Source organism: Rhinolophus sinicus, linkage group LG18 (genome assembly GCF_036562045.2).
Source record: "Rhinolophus sinicus isolate RSC01 linkage group LG18, ASM3656204v1, whole genome shotgun sequence".
NCBI classification, from domain to species: Eukaryota; Metazoa; Chordata; class Mammalia; order Chiroptera; family Rhinolophidae; genus Rhinolophus; species Rhinolophus sinicus.
Window position 1 is genome coordinate 11701277 of NC_133767.1, and position 22560 is coordinate 11723836.

The 22560-nt window shown below is 45.6% G+C and overlaps 1 protein-coding gene across 24 annotated transcripts in view; it reads right to left on the reverse strand.

Moving 5' to 3' along the window:
- RBFOX1 (RNA binding fox-1 homolog 1) overlaps positions 1-22560 on the reverse strand; it is a 1997160-nt gene that overhangs the window by 1489373 nt on the left and 485227 nt on the right. For all 24 annotated transcript variants that reach the window (XM_074323048.1, XM_074323033.1, XM_074323028.1 and 21 more), the window contains one exon: positions 15660-15692. In XM_074323048.1, coding sequence (XP_074179149.1) covers positions 15660-15692 — 33 coding nt within the window. The remainder of the gene's footprint in view (positions 1-15659; positions 15693-22560) is intronic.

The following is a 22560-nucleotide window of genomic DNA, read 5'->3' on the forward strand; positions in this document are numbered from 1 at the left end:
TCTGAAAAAGCAAGACATGTGTATCGGGGTGCCCCTGACTCCACCCCTAAGTGCAGGTTGCAAAAGTTCACATTTTTAGCTAACATTTTGCGTGATGCTTTTCTTAACTTTGCAAGTTGCTATTTTACTAGCAGCTTCCTTTTGGGGCATCAGATGGCAGATTGAATGATTTAAGAGGAAAAAAATGTGGTTGTATTTGAAGTTTTTTTTAAAAGCCTCCAGGAGTCTAATGTGACATTCTGGGTAAGAACATAGCATTATGTTGACGCATATGACATCTCTCTTAATGATGTATGAAATCTTTTTATGGCAGATCACCGAGGCGGCGGAGAGGAACCTGGCAGGGGCTTACATCAGCCTGGTAAACTGTAACTGCCACCCGTGCCTTAGAAGTGGGAAGGGTTAAAAGGTCTGGACGGTTCTCCATTTGGAAAATGCTTATCCACAAGGGATGCAATGAACATCTGGCTTCAGTGACCTGACTTTACAAAACAGGGCATCATTTACATACAGGCTCCCCAAGTGACGGTTCTGAGCTCCCCCACCTCTGGGCCCACGTGAGAAATGAGCTCCCCTGACAGAACCCCCAGCTATTTATGGAAGAGGCGAAAGGGCCTCTGGAAGCACCAGAGCACAGCGACATGGGAAAAGGCTTTCTCCCCAAGCCAACGCCACCCTTTGCCTCCCGCGCACCTAAGTCCCCTCCCAGAGCTTCTTGAGAACACTTTCTGGACCTCACCCAACATCCCCCAAGGTCTTTCATGATTACAATTTGTTGCTCTGACCATTAGGACTCAAGTTTATAGATCAGGCAACTGAGACACAGAGAGGTTAAGAAACTTGCCTCGGAGTCAACTTCATTCCACTCAAAGACGGAGCAAGAGAGGGCACAGGTGATGGTTCCATGGGAACGTTCAGGGGCTATGCAGGGAGAAGTCATATGTCACTGCCACCCGTTGGCCAGAACTCAGTCACATGGTCCCACTGAACTGCAAGGGAGGCTGGGAAATATAGTCTAGCTATGAACCCAAGGGGAGAAAGGAAAGTGGCCCTGGTGAACTCAGAGCTGTCTCTGCTGCAGGTGGTAAGCAGGGCCCTGGGGAGCTCAAATTAGTCTGGGAAGCCAGATTCAAAAACACATCCTATCAAATCCTTCAATCATCCATCCGTCCCACACCCAGAGTAACAATGAAAGCTTTCAAACATACCACCGGACAATATTCAGTGGTGGATGGGTAGACGTGAAAGTTATGTGTAGGAAATCCAGATTCATCTGGGATGGTAATTCAATGTAAAATTGAGGTACTATTTCCTGACAACTTATGTGCCAGGCACTGTATCCCACGCTGTAATTCATTGCCTTGTGTCATTTAATCCTCACCCTGATGGTATTGGGTACCAACAATGATTGTCCCCATCATGTAGATGGGATTTGAAATTTTGAGAGAACTGGAAAATCACACCCACGATAATCCGATCCCAGAGTTCAAGTGCGTAAGCCAATGGCTCTTATTTACCCGTCCGTGCTATTTCTTCCCGTCAAAAAGATTCTGTGTTGTCCCTCAAGGGAGAAATACCAGGGTTCCTAACTTCCAGTCATATTATTTAAACCACAGCATTAACTCACTTGGAAAGAGAAACATTTTCATAAAATATTCAGAGTGTGAAATATGAAAGAAAAGAAATATATCCGCAGGAAAGTCACTAATCAAAGTGATTTTCTTACCCAGTGGCCTTACGTGACTGGTGTTCTGCTCAGAACAGGAAGGAAACAAAAAGCAGACGGCCAAAATACCATGCTTAGCAGGCAGAGCTGCGACAAGCTCTCAGCCTCAGGCAAACACGCTTCAGATCCGAGAAGTAGAGGAACCTATGGTCAAACTCAGAGCAATCAGTGGAGCCCTATGCTTGGGTCCGTGGGGGTTTGTCCTTCACATCTGGGATTGCACGTTCCTCTACGGTGGTCCCTTTCCCTATAGGGTAGGATGGACCGCTAAGAGATGGGTAGCTGTCAAGTAGCCTTGTCTCATACTTGGAGGATGTGAAGAAAAGAATCATGAGGGACAGAGTGGCATTGTTGTCATTGTCGTTTACTGGTTTGTTTTCTCCTTGGGGGGGGTGTGAGGAGACTTTTCCAATTTTAATATGCACATCGTTTTATCAACACAGCTGAAATCCAAGTGCGTTTTTAAATCGGTGCCGTGTTGCTTCTGTTCCTCCTGCTCTCCCCTCCCTCCAAAACAGCATTATGAACATCAGGCTGCGGTTTATAACCTATGATATCTGAGAATAGAGGGGATATAGCACAGAGTACTAAATGGAACAGCACTGAAGACCCATTTCTCTCACTTGCCCTGTGGGCCTGAGACTGTGACAATAAGCTGGCCGCCTGTGGAGGCTTGGAGCGGAAGCCCCTAAGGGCTGGAGCCGAAGCATTCAAATTAAAAATACAAACCAAACTAAAGGGGGGAAAAGCCAACAACCATTTTCCTTTAAAAAAAGACTACATTTTAAATATTCATTTAAATGCATAGTAATAAACTACAATACATTTTAATCTGTTTTCGTTTTGACAATACTTCATTTGCAAACTCTTCATGGCTTTTAAAAATAGACCCGGAGTCCAAATCCACACAGCAGGGGATTGTGCACGTTCTCTAATTTGCGGTAACGTATTTGTATCAAATTCAGTTTATGAGCCGCCCTAGAGACAGCGGCAGCCCTTGGTGCCTCTGGGAAGGCAGCCTGAAGTTTGAGTACAGGCACCATGAGCTCCCAGAGTTTTGTTTAGTGCCTGTGGTTATAGATGGCTCTGAGTTCAACAAAACCCATTCCCTCTTCCCCTTGGGTTCACAAGTAGACTACATTTCCCAGCCTCCTTTGCAGTTCAGTGTGACCATGTGACTGATTTCTGGCCAATGGAAGGTGGGCAGAAATGATGTATGACTTTTCTAAGCAGAGCCCATATCCAAGTATCCTGACTTGTCACCTACACTCTCTCTTATCTTATTTTTAAGCTGAATGAAGTCAGCTCCAAGGCAAGTTTCTCAACCATTCTGTTCCGCAACTGCCTGATCTATAAAATGGGGGCAAACATAGCTTCCACCTCTGGAGTTGTTCTGAGGATCATTTAATACAGTAAAAACAAGACAGTGGCCTGTGATATCAGAATGTCTGAGTTGAAGCCTTTGTTTCATAGTTATATGACATCGCGACAGTTTTTTTTAACCTCCCTGCACCTATTTCTCCTTCTGTAAAACGGAAATAACTAATAGTCACCTGATAGGAATGTGGAAGGAAATAATTGAAGCTAAATAGGTACATAAAGTGCTTAGGAGATCATAAGCCTGGCATTCAGTGAGTGCTACATAAGTCTGCGTTACTCTTACCCCGGCTGTTATTACAATAATTATTGTTGTAGTCTATAAATGTGCTTAGGAGGGCACCTGGTACATAACGGTATCCATAAATGTCAGCTATCATTATTTCTTTGTAAAATATACGTAACCATAAAATCTACCAGAATGAAGTGAAATAATGGGTATAAAATAATGGGCATAGCACCTTGCATTGAAAAAAAAAATATATATATATATATATATATATATATATATCTTTAATAATCTCTGGTCCTTTTCGATGCCACGTGTGCCTTGGTAGAAAACAAGGATTTGAAGGCGAAGACCAGGCACTGACAAACGTGGATGAGAACTAGGGGATAAATAGACCCAAAGAAAACGTCACCTTTTTCGTAATTTGACCCTGAGCCATCCCACTTTAGGCTTTGCGTCTGGAATCCAGAGACAGGGCTCTTAACTCAGGACCTCAGACCCACAGAGTCTCCCTACATAGAAATCAGTGGGTCCATGAACTTGGCTAGAAAAAAACAAAACTCTATTTCCACTCACTTCTCACTGGAATCTAGTATTCCACTTAATTATAAATGTAAGCCACACATCACAGAAGTAGGACCAGTACCAGGGCCTTTGTCGCCAACAGAAAAATCACAGAATTTTTTTGTCCCATTACATTATAATTGTCCCAGATATCTCAAAATATCATAATGCTTATCGCTATTTCCAAATTACAGTAATTACTAGACTTTTGTTATTTAATATATTAATAAAGCAATGATTTTTCTAGATCGCATTTATTATTCTAGTAAATGCATTTCGATGTAAATGGTTGCTTTAGTGATCTTAAGTATTTTATATTATGGATTTTAAGACTTTATTCTGCAAAGAAGCCCACAGTTCTCCGCAGATGCCAAAGGAGCTCATGGGACAAAAAAGGTAACAGTTCCTGGTCTGTGGTCTTGAGAGCCCACAGTTCCCTACACACAAAGAGGCCAGGTCACGACTCCAGGAACCTGTTGATGGTTACCCAGGTGTCTCCTGGCAGGTGTCCTCCTGGGTCCTCTGCTACCGCATCAGTAAAGAGGAGCTAATAATATTCTTCCCAAATCCTCCATGGGATTGTTGTGAGGCAGACGCAATGCAGAATGGGAATCCACTGGCTGAGAGCAATGGGTTCTGCGCAAACCGGGGTGTCAATCATACCGTGCCCTGGAAACGTAACAGCCCCTCCCCTGATTCCTCGTGGGTGTTCTGAGAAGGGCTCCCAGTTCCCCCTCTGAGAATGTCACAAAAGGAAAGTTGCCAAACACTTTGGGAGGCCAAGGCCATTGGAGGCTACGTAGTCAGCTTTGGGGTTGGATCCTGGCTGTCCCCCTGACTAACTGTGTGACTGTGGGTGAATAGGTTCACCCCTCTGAGCCTCTGTTCCCTCCTCTTTAACGACGAAAAAGAATGACAGTGGAATGAGATACACGGTGCAAAGCGCATGCTAGAGTTCCCGCAAGTAACCACAGTGTAGGGCTCGGGGCAGCACAATGGTTTAGATGACAACAGAGGTGACAGCCATCGTCATTATCACACTGTGGCAGGTGTTTAATGCTCACGGAATATCCATGGGCTCCGTGCACTTCCCAGAACCCTTGCAGCGGGTGCCATGGGCAAAGATCTAGCTGGCAGATTGTGGGTAAAAATGGCGTGCATCATTTCTGCACTGATACAATGAATAACACAAGACAGATCCCCATTCTCTCTCCTCCCACCACGTGCATGGCAGAGTTGTGTGTTGACACAGTGGAGCCATAAGATAGAAGCCCCTGTATCGCTCAATCACTACAGGAAAAAGCTACCCTGGAAACACCCCGTGCTCGCTGCACATGTAGCATGAGCAAGAAATAAACCTCTGTTGGGTGAGCTGCTGAGATTTCACGGTTAACCTGTTACTTCCGCATAACCTAGCCTCTGCTGACTAAGGAAAACAAAAAGCAGATGACTTCCTGTGATGATGACAAAGGGCATGAGACACACTCAGAATTCAGCCCTTTCCTTCTAGGACAGGAGTATACGATCCATTTGGAAGATGCGGGCAGAGTCTAGTCCAAAGACTAACGCAGTCCAAGGAAAGACACTCAGCGGTCACTCACTCAAGCTTCCACTCACCGGGCACATTGGAACCCAGGAAGCCTTCCTGAGATGCTGGGTCTGCAGTCAGAGCTCACACTGGCTGAAACCCCCAACAGGGCTGTTTCCACACAGAATTCACTCTCCTTTCCAAAGGTACAAGTAGCGCTACACACTGCCAAGAACCCTCAATACCCACTGGCTGCCAGTCTGTACGGGGGGGGGCTGGTACACGGGACCCTTATTCCCGCCTATGTCACTGCTGAGGAGGTACCAGAGCAGAGCATAAAACATAATTAACACATTTCACATCAACGCGTAAAACGTGTCAGATGTTCGAGTATTAATTAATATTTTTGCAAACTAATTACATTAGGATGACAAGGCCAGGAAGAGACTCAAAGAGTTTACGGATGCTGTTCTACCCTTCTTATTTAAAGGGCCGCTTGGCGTACTTCGTTCCGTTTTTATTTATTTATTTTTTAATTTACCAGAAACCATCCAAACACCACACAATTTCACAGCTATCATCATTTATTCATAGCTCAATAGAGGAAGCTGGAGTAACAATAACTGTCCCCCACCCCCACCCCCATTGTTATTCTGGTGCAATAAGTGGGTTTCATTCCCGAGTCAAGGTACATTAGTGCCGAGAATCAGGCACAGTCACAAAGTTTCTCCAAAGTGTGTCAGCATCATTTGTCATGAGAGATTTGTGCTGAGCCGTGCAGACTTTAACCCGAGAGTTTTCAAGCCTGCTTCCCCCATCTTAGCTGGGCTGCTGGTCCAGAAGGCAAATTGCCTAGAATCAAACACCAACTCTGCCTACTAGCCATATGGCCTTAGATGGATGCCGTCAACTCTTCTGAGCCTTGGTTTTCTCACCCATTCAATGCAAGTTACATTAGTACTTATCTGCCCAAGTGTGTTGGAAGGAATGAAAGAGGTAAGCCATATAAAATGCTTAACACTACGCCTAGTATACAGCAGGCGTTCAGTAAATGTCGCTACTCTCACATCCCTGCCATAACCACCACCATCACCACCATCACTGTCATCATCAAGAGTCACCGCCAGTGGCAGGTGCCAATCCACATGTCCAGATGATTTTCTAATCCTCCTCTTCCATCCCTCACCCACATACACAGTCAACCCAAAGCAGTCGCGTTGCTGTTCGCCAGATTTGTTCCAGATTATTAGAAATGCCATGGAATGTGGTATCCGGGTCCATGGCCCCCAACATGGCTTACTGATCTTAGACCGAGGATACATGGGTGCTGGCTTTGGGATCTAACAGTTCTGATCACATCACCCTGAGTCTCCTGAGTCTTTCCAGGGCACTTGACTGTCCGCTGTAGTGTTCACTCTCTTCCTCAAACCCACCTCTACTTTAGAACTTGGCCAAAAGCGTCTGTTCACCCATCTGCATATTTTACTAGATCCCAGGCTCCTTGAAAGCATGTGTCTTACTCTTTTTAAGTGTCCACGGTCTAAAAGAGTAGCTATCGAATAGTAGATGCTCTTTAAACTTGTTAAATCAATGCATCCCCCCCCCCACCCCAAAGATCTCCATCTGCTAATACGCATGGAGTCTGCTTGTTTCCATGAGCCCAGCCTGGATACCAGCCACAGCCCTGCTTCCTTCCTCCTCACTTGACGTAATATTTCCATGATTCTCTCAGGGGTGCCCACAGTTTCCTACGCAGACCTCCTCTTTTTCTCTCTGACCCTTTATAAACCTTTGCCCTTGGACTTGGTGTCCACAATCAGCCAGTTTATCTCCCCACCCCCAGGCTGATTCTGAACACCCCAAACCTCCCCTTCAATTGCCATCTCCCTAGGCCTTCTCCCATCTCCTCCGTGGAAGCCCTACCACTGTGGACGAGTCCATTTCTCTGTGCCATTGATAAAACATGCTGAACCCTTGTAATTATGCAACATTACAGGCTGGAGCCTCCTCTGTTCAGTCTAATTTGGGGCATCGAGTCTGAGAGCGAGAGTGAAATATGAGCCTGAAGCATATCTTTTGATCTTAAACAGTCAGAAAGTTGGAATGTATAATGCTATGGAAATAAATGGTGTCAAAACTGTAGGAAATAATTTATGGTGTGGGAATGGGTTTTGTGATCACAGAGCACTCACAAAATCTTAAAAGAGAGAGTCGATAAGGTTGGTTGAGCTGTGGGAGGGGAAGGCTTGGAAGAAGGGAGGATTTGGAGCGGAGACTAGATTTTTCTCTCCAGGGTGGCAAGGCCCCGCCATTGCCTCTGAGAGATGGGAGGTGACTCTGGGATTCACTTCCTCGTTACCTCAGCTGGCTTTGGGATCTAACAGCTCTGATCAGAAATCAGTGATTCCTAATCCCCCCCTATCACCTCCAAGATTCAGTTAGTCAACTACCTTGAGGATCAATTTGCCCCCCTCTGTAAAACAGGATATTTTAGTAAGTAGTACTTACTTTATAGGGTTCTTGTAAGGGTGAAATTAAATAAGGTAAGGTATATAAAATGACTTGTGCCTGCATATAGCCAGATGCTAATTAAAAGATAGCTTCTCGGGGTGGGGAGTTTTACTTTTTTTTTTCAGATTTTTTTTTATTTTTTATTGGGGAACAGTGTGTACTTCCAGGACTTTTTTCCAAGTCAAGTTGTTGACCTTTCAATCTTAGTTGTGGAGGGTGCTGTTCAGCTTCAAGTTGTTGTCCTTTCAGTCTTAGTTGTGGATGGCGCAGCTCAGCTCCAGGTCCAGTTGCCATTGCTAGTTGCAGGGGGCGCAGCCCACCATCCCTTGCGGGAGTCGAACCCGCAACCTTGTGGTTGAGAGGACGGTCTCCAACCAACTGAGCCATCTGGGAGGCAACTCAGCTCAAGGTGCTGTGTTCAATCTTAGTTGCAGGGGGCAGAGCCCACCATCCCTTGCAGGACTTGAGGAGTTGAACTGGCAACCTTGTGGTTGAGAGCCCACTGGCCCATGTGGGAATCGAACCGGCAGCCTTCGGAGTTAGGCGCATGGAGCTCCAACCGCCTGAGCCACCGGGCCGGCCCATGGGTTTTACTTTTTTTCATTAATTCAATTGCAATGTAAGAAGAGTGAGGTCCTTCTAACTTATCCTCAAAACCTCAGAATAACAGAAACCCTTTTCTTTTTTTCTGATAGAAGCAGTAGAAAGAGAAAATTTTAAAATGCTCACCTTTTCTGGGGTCCCTAATTAATTTCCACAGAGATAGGTGCTTCTGGGAAACTAGGACCAAAGCATCCATTTGGTTTAGAGGCTAAGAAGTGCTTCTAGTTGGCACCTCTTGGATTTCCTATTGTAGCTGAGAATGAGCCCCCAACAATACTAAACAAAAATAACAACTACAATGAATAGCGAGCATTAAGGGTTATTTACATGCCAGGGAATGTGCTAAATGCCTTGCATACCTTATATCATGCCTTTTCACCTTCACAAAAAATAGATAGAAGGTTCATTCTTTAATCATTTTCACTCTATGGTGGAGACGACCGCAACACACAAAGGTTAAGTAATGTGCTGGCCTTTCGCCACACGTAGGGACTGCAGACCGGAAATGACTGACCTAAACCAGGCATTGGGTCCACAGCCATACTCAGGATGGTAATGTTCATAGTGGAAAGAGCCCCCACATTGCTGGCAGACCGACTGATTCTAACATTGGTCTTGCTATTTAACTCTTAAGTAACTTTGGTCAACCTGAATCACCTCTTGGAATCTCGGTTTCCTCCTTCGTGAAATATGGGCAGTGACGTACATTCTAAAGACCCTTGTGAAGCTAAGTCGTGCTTGGCACTTGGTGAACGAGCCCCATGGGGTTCACTGCTGCTGGACAGAGCTCACTGACCTATCACCCTCTCACCAGCGCCCAGGTTAGTGGTTCCGGCTCTCTGCTTGTTTTCCCCTCTAACCACTTCTATGTCTGCTCCCCTTAGTCTCAGCACATACAGTTCCCTCTGCTACTCCCTGGGGAAATGAAGGCTGCCAGGCACAACCTCTTATCCACTCTTACTCTCTATCCTTTCTCAGTGTCACAGAGGAAAAATGTCCTTTCTCAGTTGAATTAATGCCACAGCTCTTGGGCATGGTGCTGAGCTCTGGTGACACGATGGCAAGCAGTAGGGGGCCACGCCGGTCACCTTGTAGTGGGTAAAGCCTATCAGTGCTCTGGCACCCATCCTCAAACCCTGTGAGACCTGTCTCCCAGGCCTACGACATACACAAAATTGCCCCATCTCCAAGCCTTCACTCATCTCCATCTCAACATTTCTTCCAGCCAAAGACCATCATTCCCTTGGCTCAAGCACTTCAAAGCCTGGTCTGCGTTGTGCCTCTAAGTCTTCTCTCCACGTACTCCTTAATCCACCACCTCGAACTTCTGCGTCTACTACCTGCACTGGAAATGCAGTTGTTGAGGACGTTAATGATTGTAGACTTGACAAACCCAGTGCCATCAACGTGGCACTCGCTCTCCTTGACCTTGCTGAATTATTCCCTACCCTTACTTCTTCCTCCTAACCCCTTCCTCTTTGCTTTCCTGGAGGATACTTAGCGCTGGTTTCTCTCTATTAACTCCCTTCTCTTCCCTTTTCCTTCACTGTCCCCAAACCCCCTTTGACGCTTAGTCCCTAGACAATGCAAACTCTCTCCCATCTGTGCCTTTTCTCGTGTTCTCCACTTTTCTTTACTTGATGACAATCTGACTCACCCTTGAAGGCCTATTATCACCTCTGGGAAGCCTCCATAGATACTCTACTCCAAAACTGGGCTCCATTATGTTTGAATCCAGATCCAAAACTTACCAAATATGGGAATATAGAGCAGGTATTGTGGAGAGGGCTTTGCTCATGTGAGAACTCTCAGGAAATAAATGATACTACAGCATTTATGATATGTCTCCCATATCCCCATATTGGACCGCGTGTTCTTTGAGAGTACGATTGTATGTCAAACTTGTATATGGACCCCAGTGCCTAGTGTTTTGCCCAGAATATAATAACTGTCTCTTAAATGTCCATCCAATTAAAAAAATACCAACTATATCTTCAACTGAGAATTCTGGGCCCTTGAACTAAGTTAAGATGTGATGATTGTTTAAGGTTCTTTAAATATTCTTATAAACTGGCTTCAAGGACAGAGAAAACTATCAAAGTATAATTGGGTAAAATTAGAAAAAGCCAAGGGTCTTTGTTGGGAAGTATTGCTGCTCTTCAAGGGGGTCTTGTCCTTGGGTGGATCAAAGGGGGCCACTACTGCCAATGTGAATTAAGCCACGGAAGTGAACTAAGTGAACTAAACTTCTGCTTAGGGTCTGGGTCAGCCATGATGCAAAATCATTCGAGCAAGTTTTCAAAGCCACGGGTCTCCAAATAAATTGCTAAGTAGGTAATTTATTTATTGTCTCACTTTCCACAAGAGATGAAGGATGGGGGTTGTGGGAAGAAGCCATGTAACAATTGTCAAACATCTGCTTTGTGTCAGGCATTGTCTCAGGCATTGCATCTAGGTTATCAAATTTGAAATTCAAACCCATCTTTTGGGGTGGGTTTCATTCTTCCTATTTGACTGATGAGAAGTTCTTTAGCAGTCAAGTGACTCACAGGCACATAACTTGTACGCCATGAACCCCTGATTCATTACCTCATCTGTAAGACTCCAACACTCATGCTCTATCCACCGTAACCCTCTTGGAGCAAGAGCTCAGAGTTGCCTTGTAAAATGTTCTAGTTTCTCATGTGACTTGGAATGGCCAGGCCTGGTCGTTGGTTCACAGCAAAAGAAACTCAGTCCCTTCTCAAAAGCACTGGTTTCTCTGCAAATGGCCAGATTTCTAAGGGGCTCTGCAGCCCTGGATCTGGTTTCTTGAGAAGCAGGTTTCAAACAGGAAAAATAGATGATTCCTTGGCCTGGGATGAAGTTTCCTTCTGGCAGGAAAAAGGGATTAGTGGGAGGGCGATTCTACCTATATTTCCCGCAGGCCACTGGGTTTTGCCACCTGTGTAGTTTGCCACTGCAATTATTTGGGATAGCAAAACAGTAATATCAATCAATCTCCGTTTGATTGCTTTGCCGTGGAATCGAAGCAGGCCAATCTATCAAAACTGAAGCCCTCCACTGGCTTTCTGTCACCATTAAACTATCAACAGGATATCATTAAGGTGAGGCAAGAAACCAACTGGTAACTGAAAAGAAACGATTTTTTTTTTTTTCAAATATACTCGCAGCACCCTCCTTTGTTTGGCTGTCAGCATAGCCAACGTGGGGCTGAGCCTCAGATCTTTGTGTCCATGTGCGGTTGGTGGTGGAGAGAACTCAGACGTAGGCATTTGCAATCCAGTGGCTATGCCCTGGTTACTTGGTTCTCTCTCAGCAGGGCAAGCTGCGTGACGATAAACAGGGGGAAAATGTGCATGCATTTGTGCGATAAAGCTTAATGATTCTGAAGGGGAAGGAGTCCATGATACATACAGTAGCAACTTAGGAACAAAATGGAACCATGCAGGGCCAATTAATGTGCAAATACGTGTGTGCTGAACTTGCATTCCATTCATCATGTGGACATGGAAATTGGGCCATTTATCTGTTATATTATGTATGTGACATCTTAGTTTGGTTCTTACAGGCTGCTCGGGGACAAAGGGCCATGTGCTTTGTGGCTAGCAGAGGGAATTTAAGATAAATTCTTCCGCTGTCATAAACATCGCTGGGCAGAATTTGGTCAGAAGATAAAGCTCTTGCCTCTGCAGGATTTTAACATTTCTCAATAGTCCATGTGCCATCTTATTAAAACTGTGTGTGGTGCAGGGAGGGGTGGCATATGCCATGAAAAATTATTGGCACAAACAGCTTGCTGTCATGTTTTCAAAGTCCAGATTTAGCAAACGTTATTCACATATTCCCTGTCAGTCTGCAGAGGGAACAGGAACTGGCAAAGCCATTCATTCTCACTGATTCTGTGGGTTTGTAATTCTTCTTGTCTCCCTTTAAGCAATGTCTCCTCCACACGTGGGGATTGTTCTGCTTAAATTACAACTGTTTGTACTTAGAAGGGAAAAAAAGTCATGTGAGAAGGAATAGGGCCTCACAGAAGTACGTTTATGGTGCCACTCTTATTTACTTAACAGAACATGCCATGAATCTGGAGGATGCATTAAATAATGGTGATTACCTGTTTTGATGAATTGTCATTAGAAATTCAATTAATAAAAGGTTACCTCCCTGCAGTAGTGCAAAAAAATATATATAGATATATATGGTTTGGTTGGAGCAATTACAATTCAGGCTTAGAAACAACGGTTAAGAGAAAGGAAAAGTTTTGTTTTGTGTTACCTGTTCCATCTGGGAAATGGAAGTCTGCGGTAAGAATGAACGAATGAATTTAGGCTATTTTTGATTTGCAGTTTTGTCTCTATGTTGAACGTCCCTTCAGTTCCTCATTCCCTCCAAACTACTTCCCCTCGCTAATCATCCATTCTCATTCTCGTGTTTTATACTTTTTATGTTTGTTTTCTTTTTTTTCTTTTCCAAGCAGCATCATTTTTTTAAATTTTATACAAATTACATACTACAAAGTACACATATCTTAAATGTAGAGCCATACACATTTTGCATATGATGGTTACCTATGTAACCTACATTCAGATGTAGGTGGTAAATATTCCCATCAAGCAACAGGCTCTCTTGTGCCCCACCCATAGTCACCAGTATTGTTACTTTTATCACCAGACATGAGTGCTGTTTTCCTATGTATGTAAATAAAACAATACAGGGTGTGTTCTTTTATTCTGACATTTTTTTTCCCACTCAACGTTATATCTCTAAGATTCACAGAGGCTGTTTCATATAGCTATAGATAATTCTTTTTGATTGCTGTCCTGTATTGCATGAATATACCACAATTTGTGCATCTGTTATCCTCTTAGTGGCTATTTGGTTTGTCTCTGGTTTGGGGCTGTGATAAATAAAGCTTCTGTAAAATTCTTGTACACTTTTTTTTTTTGGTAGACGTAAGCACTCATTTCTCCTGGGTGTACAAGTAGGCGTGGGATTGCTACATGCTTAAGCATCCATGTTTCAAGTATTTCAATTCTCCAAAAGTCCATTTTGAAATCTGTAAAATGGTGATCAATATCCTGCCATATGTGATTTCTGTGAGATTGAAAGGAAGCAACATAGGTAAAGGTGTTCTATTGTTGATTGTTTAAAACTGCCAAATGTGGCACAGATGTGCACCGCCTAGGGGAAAGCAAGAGGGAAGATCGCGGGAAACCAGCATCTGTCCATGGTGCTGACGACAGAGGCCGGAGACATACTCAGGCCCAACCCAGAAAGCACAATCAGCCCATAACGAGTGGCTGCGCTAACACTTACCGCACACCCACTGTGCACCAGGCCGTGATCTGAGCTGCTTACACGGTGTTACACACTGACTGTTGAAATCCTAACCCCAGCGTATCACATTGGCCTTAGTATTAGGAGGCGGGGCCTTTGGGAGGCGATTGGATCAGGAGGGTGGAGCCCTGATGAAAGGGATCTGTGCCCTTTATCAGAAGAGACTGGAGAGCTCGCTTCCCCTCTCTGCTTCCTCCCCACGTGAGGACACAGTGAGAAGACAGCCTTCTGCACACCAGGAAGAGTTCTCACCAGTCACCAGTTCTGCCAGCATTTTGATCTTGGACTCCCCAACCTTCAGAAATAAATTTCTGTGGTTTAAGCCGCCCAATCCATGCTATCTTGTTAGAGCAACCTGAGTGAAGACACATGGGGTGGCAGGTAAGAGCCAGCACACCCCACCAGACTTTAATCCCAGCTCTACCACTCATTAGTCGAATGGCTCTAGGAAACTTTCTGGGCATCAGTTTATTCTTCTGTAAAATGGGGATTATAACCACAAGATTTTGGTGAGGATTTTATAAGATGATTTATGTAAAGCCTTTCCATAGTAAATGGTAGAGAATCGCTGCTGAATACATGGAAACACATCTTCTAATTACAGCAAACCAAAAGAGTAAACACTGCCATGGCCATTTTAATGCTCTCTCCAGTCTCATGTGATGGGTACTATCATTCTCATTCTGGAAATGAGGAAACTAAGTGTAGGGATATAAATGACTGGCTCAAGTCATTTGTCACAAAACCCCTGGGAAGCAGGTGATACGAGCAGCTCCGTACCTGCACCCCATCCTTCTGCTTCCTGCCTCCTCCCCTTCCCATTGATCTCCTTCCCCAATTCCTGCCTCACTAGGCATCTAAGTTGACATTTACACTGTTAATGCACCCCCGTTCCTGGCACACTTTTGCACAGCAAGCTATAATCTCCAAGGACGCAGGCATTCCAGCTGGAGTTTCCACCTCTGAGAATGATCTCCCCTACGTGCTGTAGGACGCTGCCAGAATCTGCCTCCATACTTTCTCTCGTGTTACCTTCCCAACGACCGTGGGATTGGCTCAAAAGGAAGTATACGTATCCTCACTGAACCCATGAGGGAAATGAATCCCAGCCATGACGATGCCGCATGACGTCACACAGAACCCCGGCGACCTGAGGCCCAGGTCTGTGTCTGTGCTCCACCCACACTGGAATTTGGGGTGGGAGGGTGATGGGGTCCACAGCACTGGACCTACCTACTGTGGGGTGCCCAGTAAATGACAGGTATCCAGGTACCATTCCCAATGGATGTTCTCCTTACTGGTGACCTCTGAGCAGTGCCTTTGGTTTTGGTTTTTATTCTTTACCTGTGTTGTCAGCACCAGCCACTGTTCCCTTCATGCCCCTGAGGTAAACCAGGGAGAGGAAAAGGAGGGAGGGAATGGGACAACAGCACAGACACAGAGGGAGGTCTCGCTGCCAAAGCAAGAGCTTGTCTCAACGGAGCAAGAATCACATGGCGTATTTACAGAGACAGACTCTGAAGTCACCAAGACAGAAGCAAGCAGGAGATCCAACTTTCAAAGCATCAAGCATCTTTACCAGACGACTCAGTACACACTCCATGAAGGCGAGCCTGGGTGACCAGATTAGCCCCGAACCCAGCACCTCAGGAGCCACACAACTGACAACTCAGCATCCAAACCGCTAAGAGATGGCACAGAGTGGAATCATTTCACTGCATCCCCAAACAAAACCATTTCAGAATGTCCTCCAAAGAGACAGTAAAAAGCACATTTCCTACCTCAGTTTTGCTGGCAGCCAGACTAGACGAAACCTGCAAGTTGAAGGGAAAAAAAAAAGACATTAGTATTGATCCAACAAGAAGGTAATTGGATTAATTGTCTTTTTAAAGCAACTGGTATCAATAATTTGCTATGGCCCGAGGGGACAATGGGTACACTATATGCGCACACACAGGCACTTATCTCCCACCAAGCACAGCATCAAGATTTGTTTTTTCCAGTCTTATGTTTAAGGTGAAGAGGATAATTAATATTTTTAACACATTATAACCATCTTGCCAGAAAAAAGAGAGGGCTGTGTGCAATGCCCACGTACTGATAATGATCAAATAAATGAACACTGAAAAAGCAAAGGCATCGAAGACATTTTTGAGGGTTTTTTTTTTTTTTTTTCCCCATAAAGTTTCAAGTCAGTGTCGTGAGAAGGTAGAATTACAAACTGCAACAGCCTTCTGTTTTCAAAATTCCTCCAAATATTGTGCCATCAAGACTCATGCCAGGCACTGTACCAAGTTCTTTCCGTTTCTTGTCTCACTGAATCCCAGGGACAATGTTCTTTGCTCCCATTTCATAGATGAGAACACTGGGCTTAGAAAACTTGAGTTTTTCCAAGCCCAGCAAGTTATGAAGTAGAGAAAAGTTGCATTAGACTCAAGATAAAGTCATGTAGCCTTCAGAGCCCTGCTCACAGCACATTGTCACAGAATTTAATGTGGGGACCACCCAGCACCGCTCACACTTGCCTAGAAGCGATCTCCTATTTAGCAGCAGGTAACATTCCGGCTTACAACTTTCTATCTTCCACCTGAGCTGGACTTGGCCCACCTCAGCCATATTTTCCTACCAGCCTGCTATAGACTGAATTTCCCCACGGCCAGCCCCGAAATATATGAAGCTCTAACCCCCAAGTGATGGGGTTCAGAGATGGGGCATTTGGGAGGTGATGAGGTTTAGATGAAGTCAAGCGGATGGAACACCCATGATGGGGTGAGTGCCCTTATAAGAAGAGACGCCAAAGAGCTTGCTGCCTTTGCTCTCTCCCCTGGGTGCACTGAGGAAAGGCGGTGCGAGGACCCAGCAAAGAGTAGGCTACCTGCCACCAAGGACAAAGCGTTCACCAGACGCCAACCCTGCGGCCTCCTTCATTTGGACGTCCAGCCTCCAAAACAGTGAGAAACAAATTCCTGTTCTGCCCAGTCTGGGCAGACTTTGTAGCCGAGCAGACTGAGGCCCAGCCCGACCCCAGCTCCCAGCTGTGTGTTCGACAGAGGCCTTGGGGATGCACTGCTGCCTGAGTTTGCTGACCTGTCGCTCACCCTGACCCAGCTCTCACACCAGGTATTAGACCAGCCCTCCTCTAGGCCATCAGCCCCAGAAGTAGCGCAGACAGAGCTGGGTGCCCACTGGGCAGCTTTCATGCATCATTAGCCTCCTAAACAGAAGGCCAGCCTTCACACTGACTTCAGCCAAGAAAAGTGCATTAGCTGTGGCCTGAGGCTTGCCAAGCCATGAATCCAGGGGCCGGCCCTGCAGAAACGCTCCCAAGCATCATGCCTGTCAGAGCCCAGGGCCTCCCCTCCCCCTCTCCTCTCAAGCCCTTTTGGAGCTGGGGCTGGGAGAGCAAGCAGCTGATTCCCAGGCAATCGTAGGTGTGGGAGCATTTCCCGGCTGACAAACTACCAGGAATACGGGAAGGACAATGTGACGTTCAACAGCTACAGGTCGCAGCCGTGGGGCTCGCCCTGCCTCCCAGGGCGTGTGGGCGGTGCAGCTCTCAGCTGACTTCCCTGCTGTCCTCCACTTCATAACCTCCATGTGTGTCTGCTAACTTTGTGCGTTTTAGGTTGTGTGAGCTTTCATTCCCCCTGTTCAGGGAGCCCAATGCTTACGTCAACCTTAAATACAAACAGAGAGGCACAGACGTAACTATTCACTGCAGCATCGTTCGTAATAATATTTTTCCAAAGACAAACACAACAAAAAGCTTTAACATCCATGGGAAAAAAGAATGGTTGAAATACAGGGTTTGAACCCTCAAACACCTACAGGGGCCAGAAAAGTAATAAAAGTGTATAAAGCGGGCTGCCCATGAGACAACAGGGAATGGTGGAGCCTGTGGCAAGTTAGTTTGCCTCCTCTGCCTAAAGCCACTCTCATTCCATTTCTAACGGGCAAAACACAGTTCTGCCAAACAAAACACATGTGAGGTCTGACAATTAAGTTCACAAATTTGTGGCAGCGATGTTGCTAACCTTTTTTGAAGTCAAACGGATTATTCCTTATGAAGTTGTACCAAGTGTACAAACAGTTAACCAAGTTTACTATTTGGAAGTGCTGAAAAGGCTGCATGAAAATGTAGACAACCTGAAACTTTCACCAACAATTCACGGCTCTTGCATCACAACAATGCACCAGCTCACACAGCACTGTCTGTGAGGGAGGGTTTAACCAGTAAACAAATAACTGTGTTGGAACACCCTCCCTACTCACCTGATCTGGCCCCCAGTGACTTCTTTCTTTACCTGAAGATAAAGGAAATATTGAAAGGAAGTCATTTTGATGATATTCAGGACATCAAGGGTAATACAACGACAGCTCTGATGGCCATTCCAGAAAAAGAGTTCCAACATTGCTGTGAAGGGTGGGCTAGGTGCTGGCATCGGTGCATAGCTTCCCAAGGGGAGTACTTCAAACGTGACCGTAGTGATATTCAGCAGTGAGGTATGTAGCAGTTTTCTAGATTGAGCTCGCGAACTTAATTGCCCGACATCATGTATATATTGTGACACAGAGTAGAAGGTGACCCAGAATATGCAGTAATGCAATAGGGAGAGGTGGGGCTTGTGGCCAACTGGAGATAAATATTTACAATGTATAGTTCCACATATTAAATATGTGAAAAGCAAATGGTGAGAGTTACTGGGACCCTCTACATATTGCATTTGGGGTTGACTGTAGATTCATCATTATGTCAGATCCTCTTCCAATAAGCTCAGGGCTCATTCAGGAATGCACCCCGCAGACCTCAGGGCCTGTCTGTAATCTACTGCGGTATATTAGGCAGCTAGCATCGGACTGCAGAGGCCAGCTGGATGAGTGAGGGTTCTTTATGGCCTGCAGGTACCAGGCTAAGGCGTTTCGCTTTTATCTTGTCAGCAGCAGCAGCCATCAGAGGGTTTCCAGCGGGAGCTGATATGATTAGAGCCAAGTCTGTGGTGGGCCATTCTGTGGACCAGTGCAAGGCACAGAGGGATGCAGGAAGCGCCTGGCAGGACGCCCCTTAAAGCTTTATTCCAGTGATTTCCTATCCCTTTAATCATTCTCCTTCCTCTTCTTCCGTTTATCTACATGTGTTTGAAATCGCAAAGACAGACATTAAGGGTTTCCTCCTTGCTTTTGCTCAGAACTGGATGGACGTGATTCCCTTTCAATTCCAACCTCAACCCTTGGAGCTGACTCTCCTGCTGCCTTTTCAGATGGGGAAACTGAGGTCAGAATACTAAGTTCCTTCCCTAAGGCTGAACTAGAGAGTGTCAGAGGCAGGGCTTGAACCCAGGTCAGACTCCAAAACTGCCTTCAAAACCCACGCAGGGATTCTGCCCACATGATGGAGAGATGGGCTCCCTCCTTGGACTTCCCACAGGTTAACAGATATCAGGACTGTGTACGTTGATTGAGGGGAGATCACAGATCAAACAAGCCCACTCGGTCTCCTCAACACCCGTGCTCCAGTACCCTCTGTGGCTCTGTCGCTCCAAACTATTCAACCTTCTGTGCTGAACATTTTGAGGGCCCCACTCTATTACTTTTGCAGGAGTGGGATCAACAGGGTCTTTTTTGTTTACATAGGACAGAAACAACTCAAAATACTGTGCTTCCCCGAAAATAAGACCTAGCTGGACAATCAACTCTCAGGTGTCTTTTGGAGCAAAAAATTAATATAAGACCCGGTACATTATGTTATATTATATAAGATCTGGTCTTATAGGACACAAAGGAATTTATTAACTCTTTCAAATGATAGAGCTGACTTTAAATGAATCCAGATAAGGATCAAGGAGGTGAAATTACTTCTGTGACAAGTGGTAGAACAATGAAATGAACCCAGGTCTCGGCTGGGCGGGGCTCCCATGCAAAAATCCAGGGACACAGGTAGTTGTTTCCTGTTTACTGACTGGATGTTATCCCAGCTCATTGAACAAGTTTCTCTGCCTTCTGCTCCTCTCACTCCCTCCATTCCGCCAGGATTCAAGGTGGGCTGTCACCTGGCTGTGTTGAAGATGCCATAGGTGGCCTGCCACGCAGGAAGATGGAATAACCACCTTCCACCTCACACACTACTCTGTTGGGCCTTCAGATTTGTCTCCCCATCAACAAATGGCACCTCTGCCATTTGGTGTCAGTGTGTCACCTAAACAGGTGTCCCAGGGAGAGGCCCGTGAGGATGTGAGTCATACTTTTTGGTGATTTCTTCTACTGACAGTCATTTAAACAAAAGTGTTAAATCCTCGGGCCTCTAGTTAACCATAGTGGTGTCTGCCAGGCTGCCAGGTTGTCTGGTGGTGGGGGGGAGGGACTGATGGAATTTCTTTATAGAAAGGTCCAACCTTGAACAGCACCAACATGGAGGCTTGCGCTTTCCACCAATTATCCTTCTCTCTTGTCTCCCTTTTCGGGGCTGTAAGGCCATCTCAGGAAGACTCAGAGCTGCCAAGTCATCCCCAGGCATGAGAATCACATTCTAGCTCAGTGTAGCACTTCTATCTCGTATACAGTTCAATGCTCATTTCCTCATCCCCGCAACTGTGCTGGCCAGACTTTGACCAGAGGGATTAACTGGGGAGAATGAATTCTCTTTCATGCCCTCTTCTCCTTTTGGTTTTCGGGTAACAGCTCTGTCATTGAGTCTGAACAGATAAAGGGGCAATTTCCTTTTTAGTTGAACAAATGAAATCATCTGCTATCACTGCTGATTATTAGGTCAATTCCAATGGCCTGATAGGTGCCCTTTGCATGGAAAGTGTCCAAATGCTGGCACCTTTGTGGAGCACAGGTAGATTTTTGCAGAGCCCTGTGGGTGCAGAGACATCGAAGCTGCAGTGACAAATAGAACTGAATGTACAGTGGCTCAACACAATGGGAATTCATCTCTTGCTCACATAACAGTCCTAGGTGGGAGAACACATTAGAGGCCAGCTCTCCTCCACATGACCATTCAGGGACCCAGGATTAAAGAGGCTCTACAATCTTTAATACGTGGCTGCCAACGTCACCATGGCCATCTTCATACCAGCCAGAAGGAGGACAATATTTGGGAGAACATCAGTAGTTGGTCTTTATGGACTAGACTCAGAAGGGCCAACTCACATTCTATTGGCTGGAGCTCAGTCACATGGCCACATACAATGACGAGGGGGTTTGGACATGGACTCAAGCTGTCTGTCAAAGAGAAGATGGTTTTGGAGACTAGATCTGGCAGGCCTGCCCACATCTCCTCACTGGAGCACTGCCTTGCTCAGATATCCACTTCCATTCAACCTCTTCCAACTTCTCCCAGTCATATAACCCAGGCAGTATAATGCACAGTCCCTTGATGCTGAGGTCCCCTCGCCTTGCATCTAGTGCTCTCAGGTGCATCAGTCATATGGCTCAAACCCAGCTCTACTGTGGCACCTCTTGACCCTGAGGAAACTAACGTCCTTTTGCAAGAGCAAAGCGAAGACTCCATGCCCTCTCTCTCTCCTAATTTCTTGTCCCCCTGCTTGGATAAGCAGAAAGGAGCAATCGGGAAAGAAGATGCATGAACAGAATGAGTTCTTTTCTTGCCAGCTTCCCAATGTCTACAAAAGATCCCCTCAGAGCTCAGCTTTCCTTCAGGTTGATGTTACTAATTCTCCTCTCTCTCCGGATCCTGTCTGATCCTCTGCTTACATATCTAGCTGATATTGGTAATGGCAGGGCTGCCTTATGCCCTCTCAAAGAGCCCTGAGGAGGTCTCTGAACCCCACGGTGTTTGGTCCTCTTTCAAGTGTAAGAGCTACTCAGCATTCCTTTGTCTTCAAATAGGGGCCTAATGATTGATTCTGGGATAACAGAACATTTTTCACAGTCACCTTGACCAAAGGGGCTCACAAAGGATTGTGGACTTGTCACCAAATTGAGTCAAGTCTTTACTTAACTGACTGAATCTCGGGGTCATTTTCACGGATGTAAACAGAATACCTTAAAGCACTATCATCAGAGAGCGGTAAAGCAGAGAAACGTGTGGGTTGTGGAATAAGACAAATGGGGTTCCTGCTCAGCAGCGGGGTGGCTTCGAGGCCACTTCCCTCATCTAAGGGAGCTGACATCTCTGTGAACTGGGAACGGGGAAACCCTCCCGGGGGGGGGGGTGCTGATTCCATGTTATCTCCTGAGTAGTAAACCCCTGCATCTCCGGTGTCCTACCCATGACGTCTCATCCCCTGGACCCTCGGGACTCTAACTTGCAGAGTCCTGGGTTCAAAACCTGCTTCTACCACTTTCTAGATATGTAATCTTGGGCACACATGCTGACTGAAAGTGGTCACACTCTTCAGTAAATGGTGCTGGGAGAATTGGAAAGCCACGTGCAAAAGAATGAAACTGGACTGCTATCTGTCACCATATCCAAAATTAATTCAAAATGGATCACAGACCTAAGCACAAGACCGGAAACAATAAACTGCATAGAAGAAAACATAGGTACTAAATGTATGGACCTTTGTTCAAAGAGCTTTTTATGAATTTGACTCCAAAGGCAAGGGAAGTAAAAGCTAAAATAAATGAATGGGACTATATCAAACTTAAAAGCTTCTGCACAGCAAAAGAAACCATCGACAAAATAAAGAGGCAACCAACTGAATGGGAGAAGATTTTTGC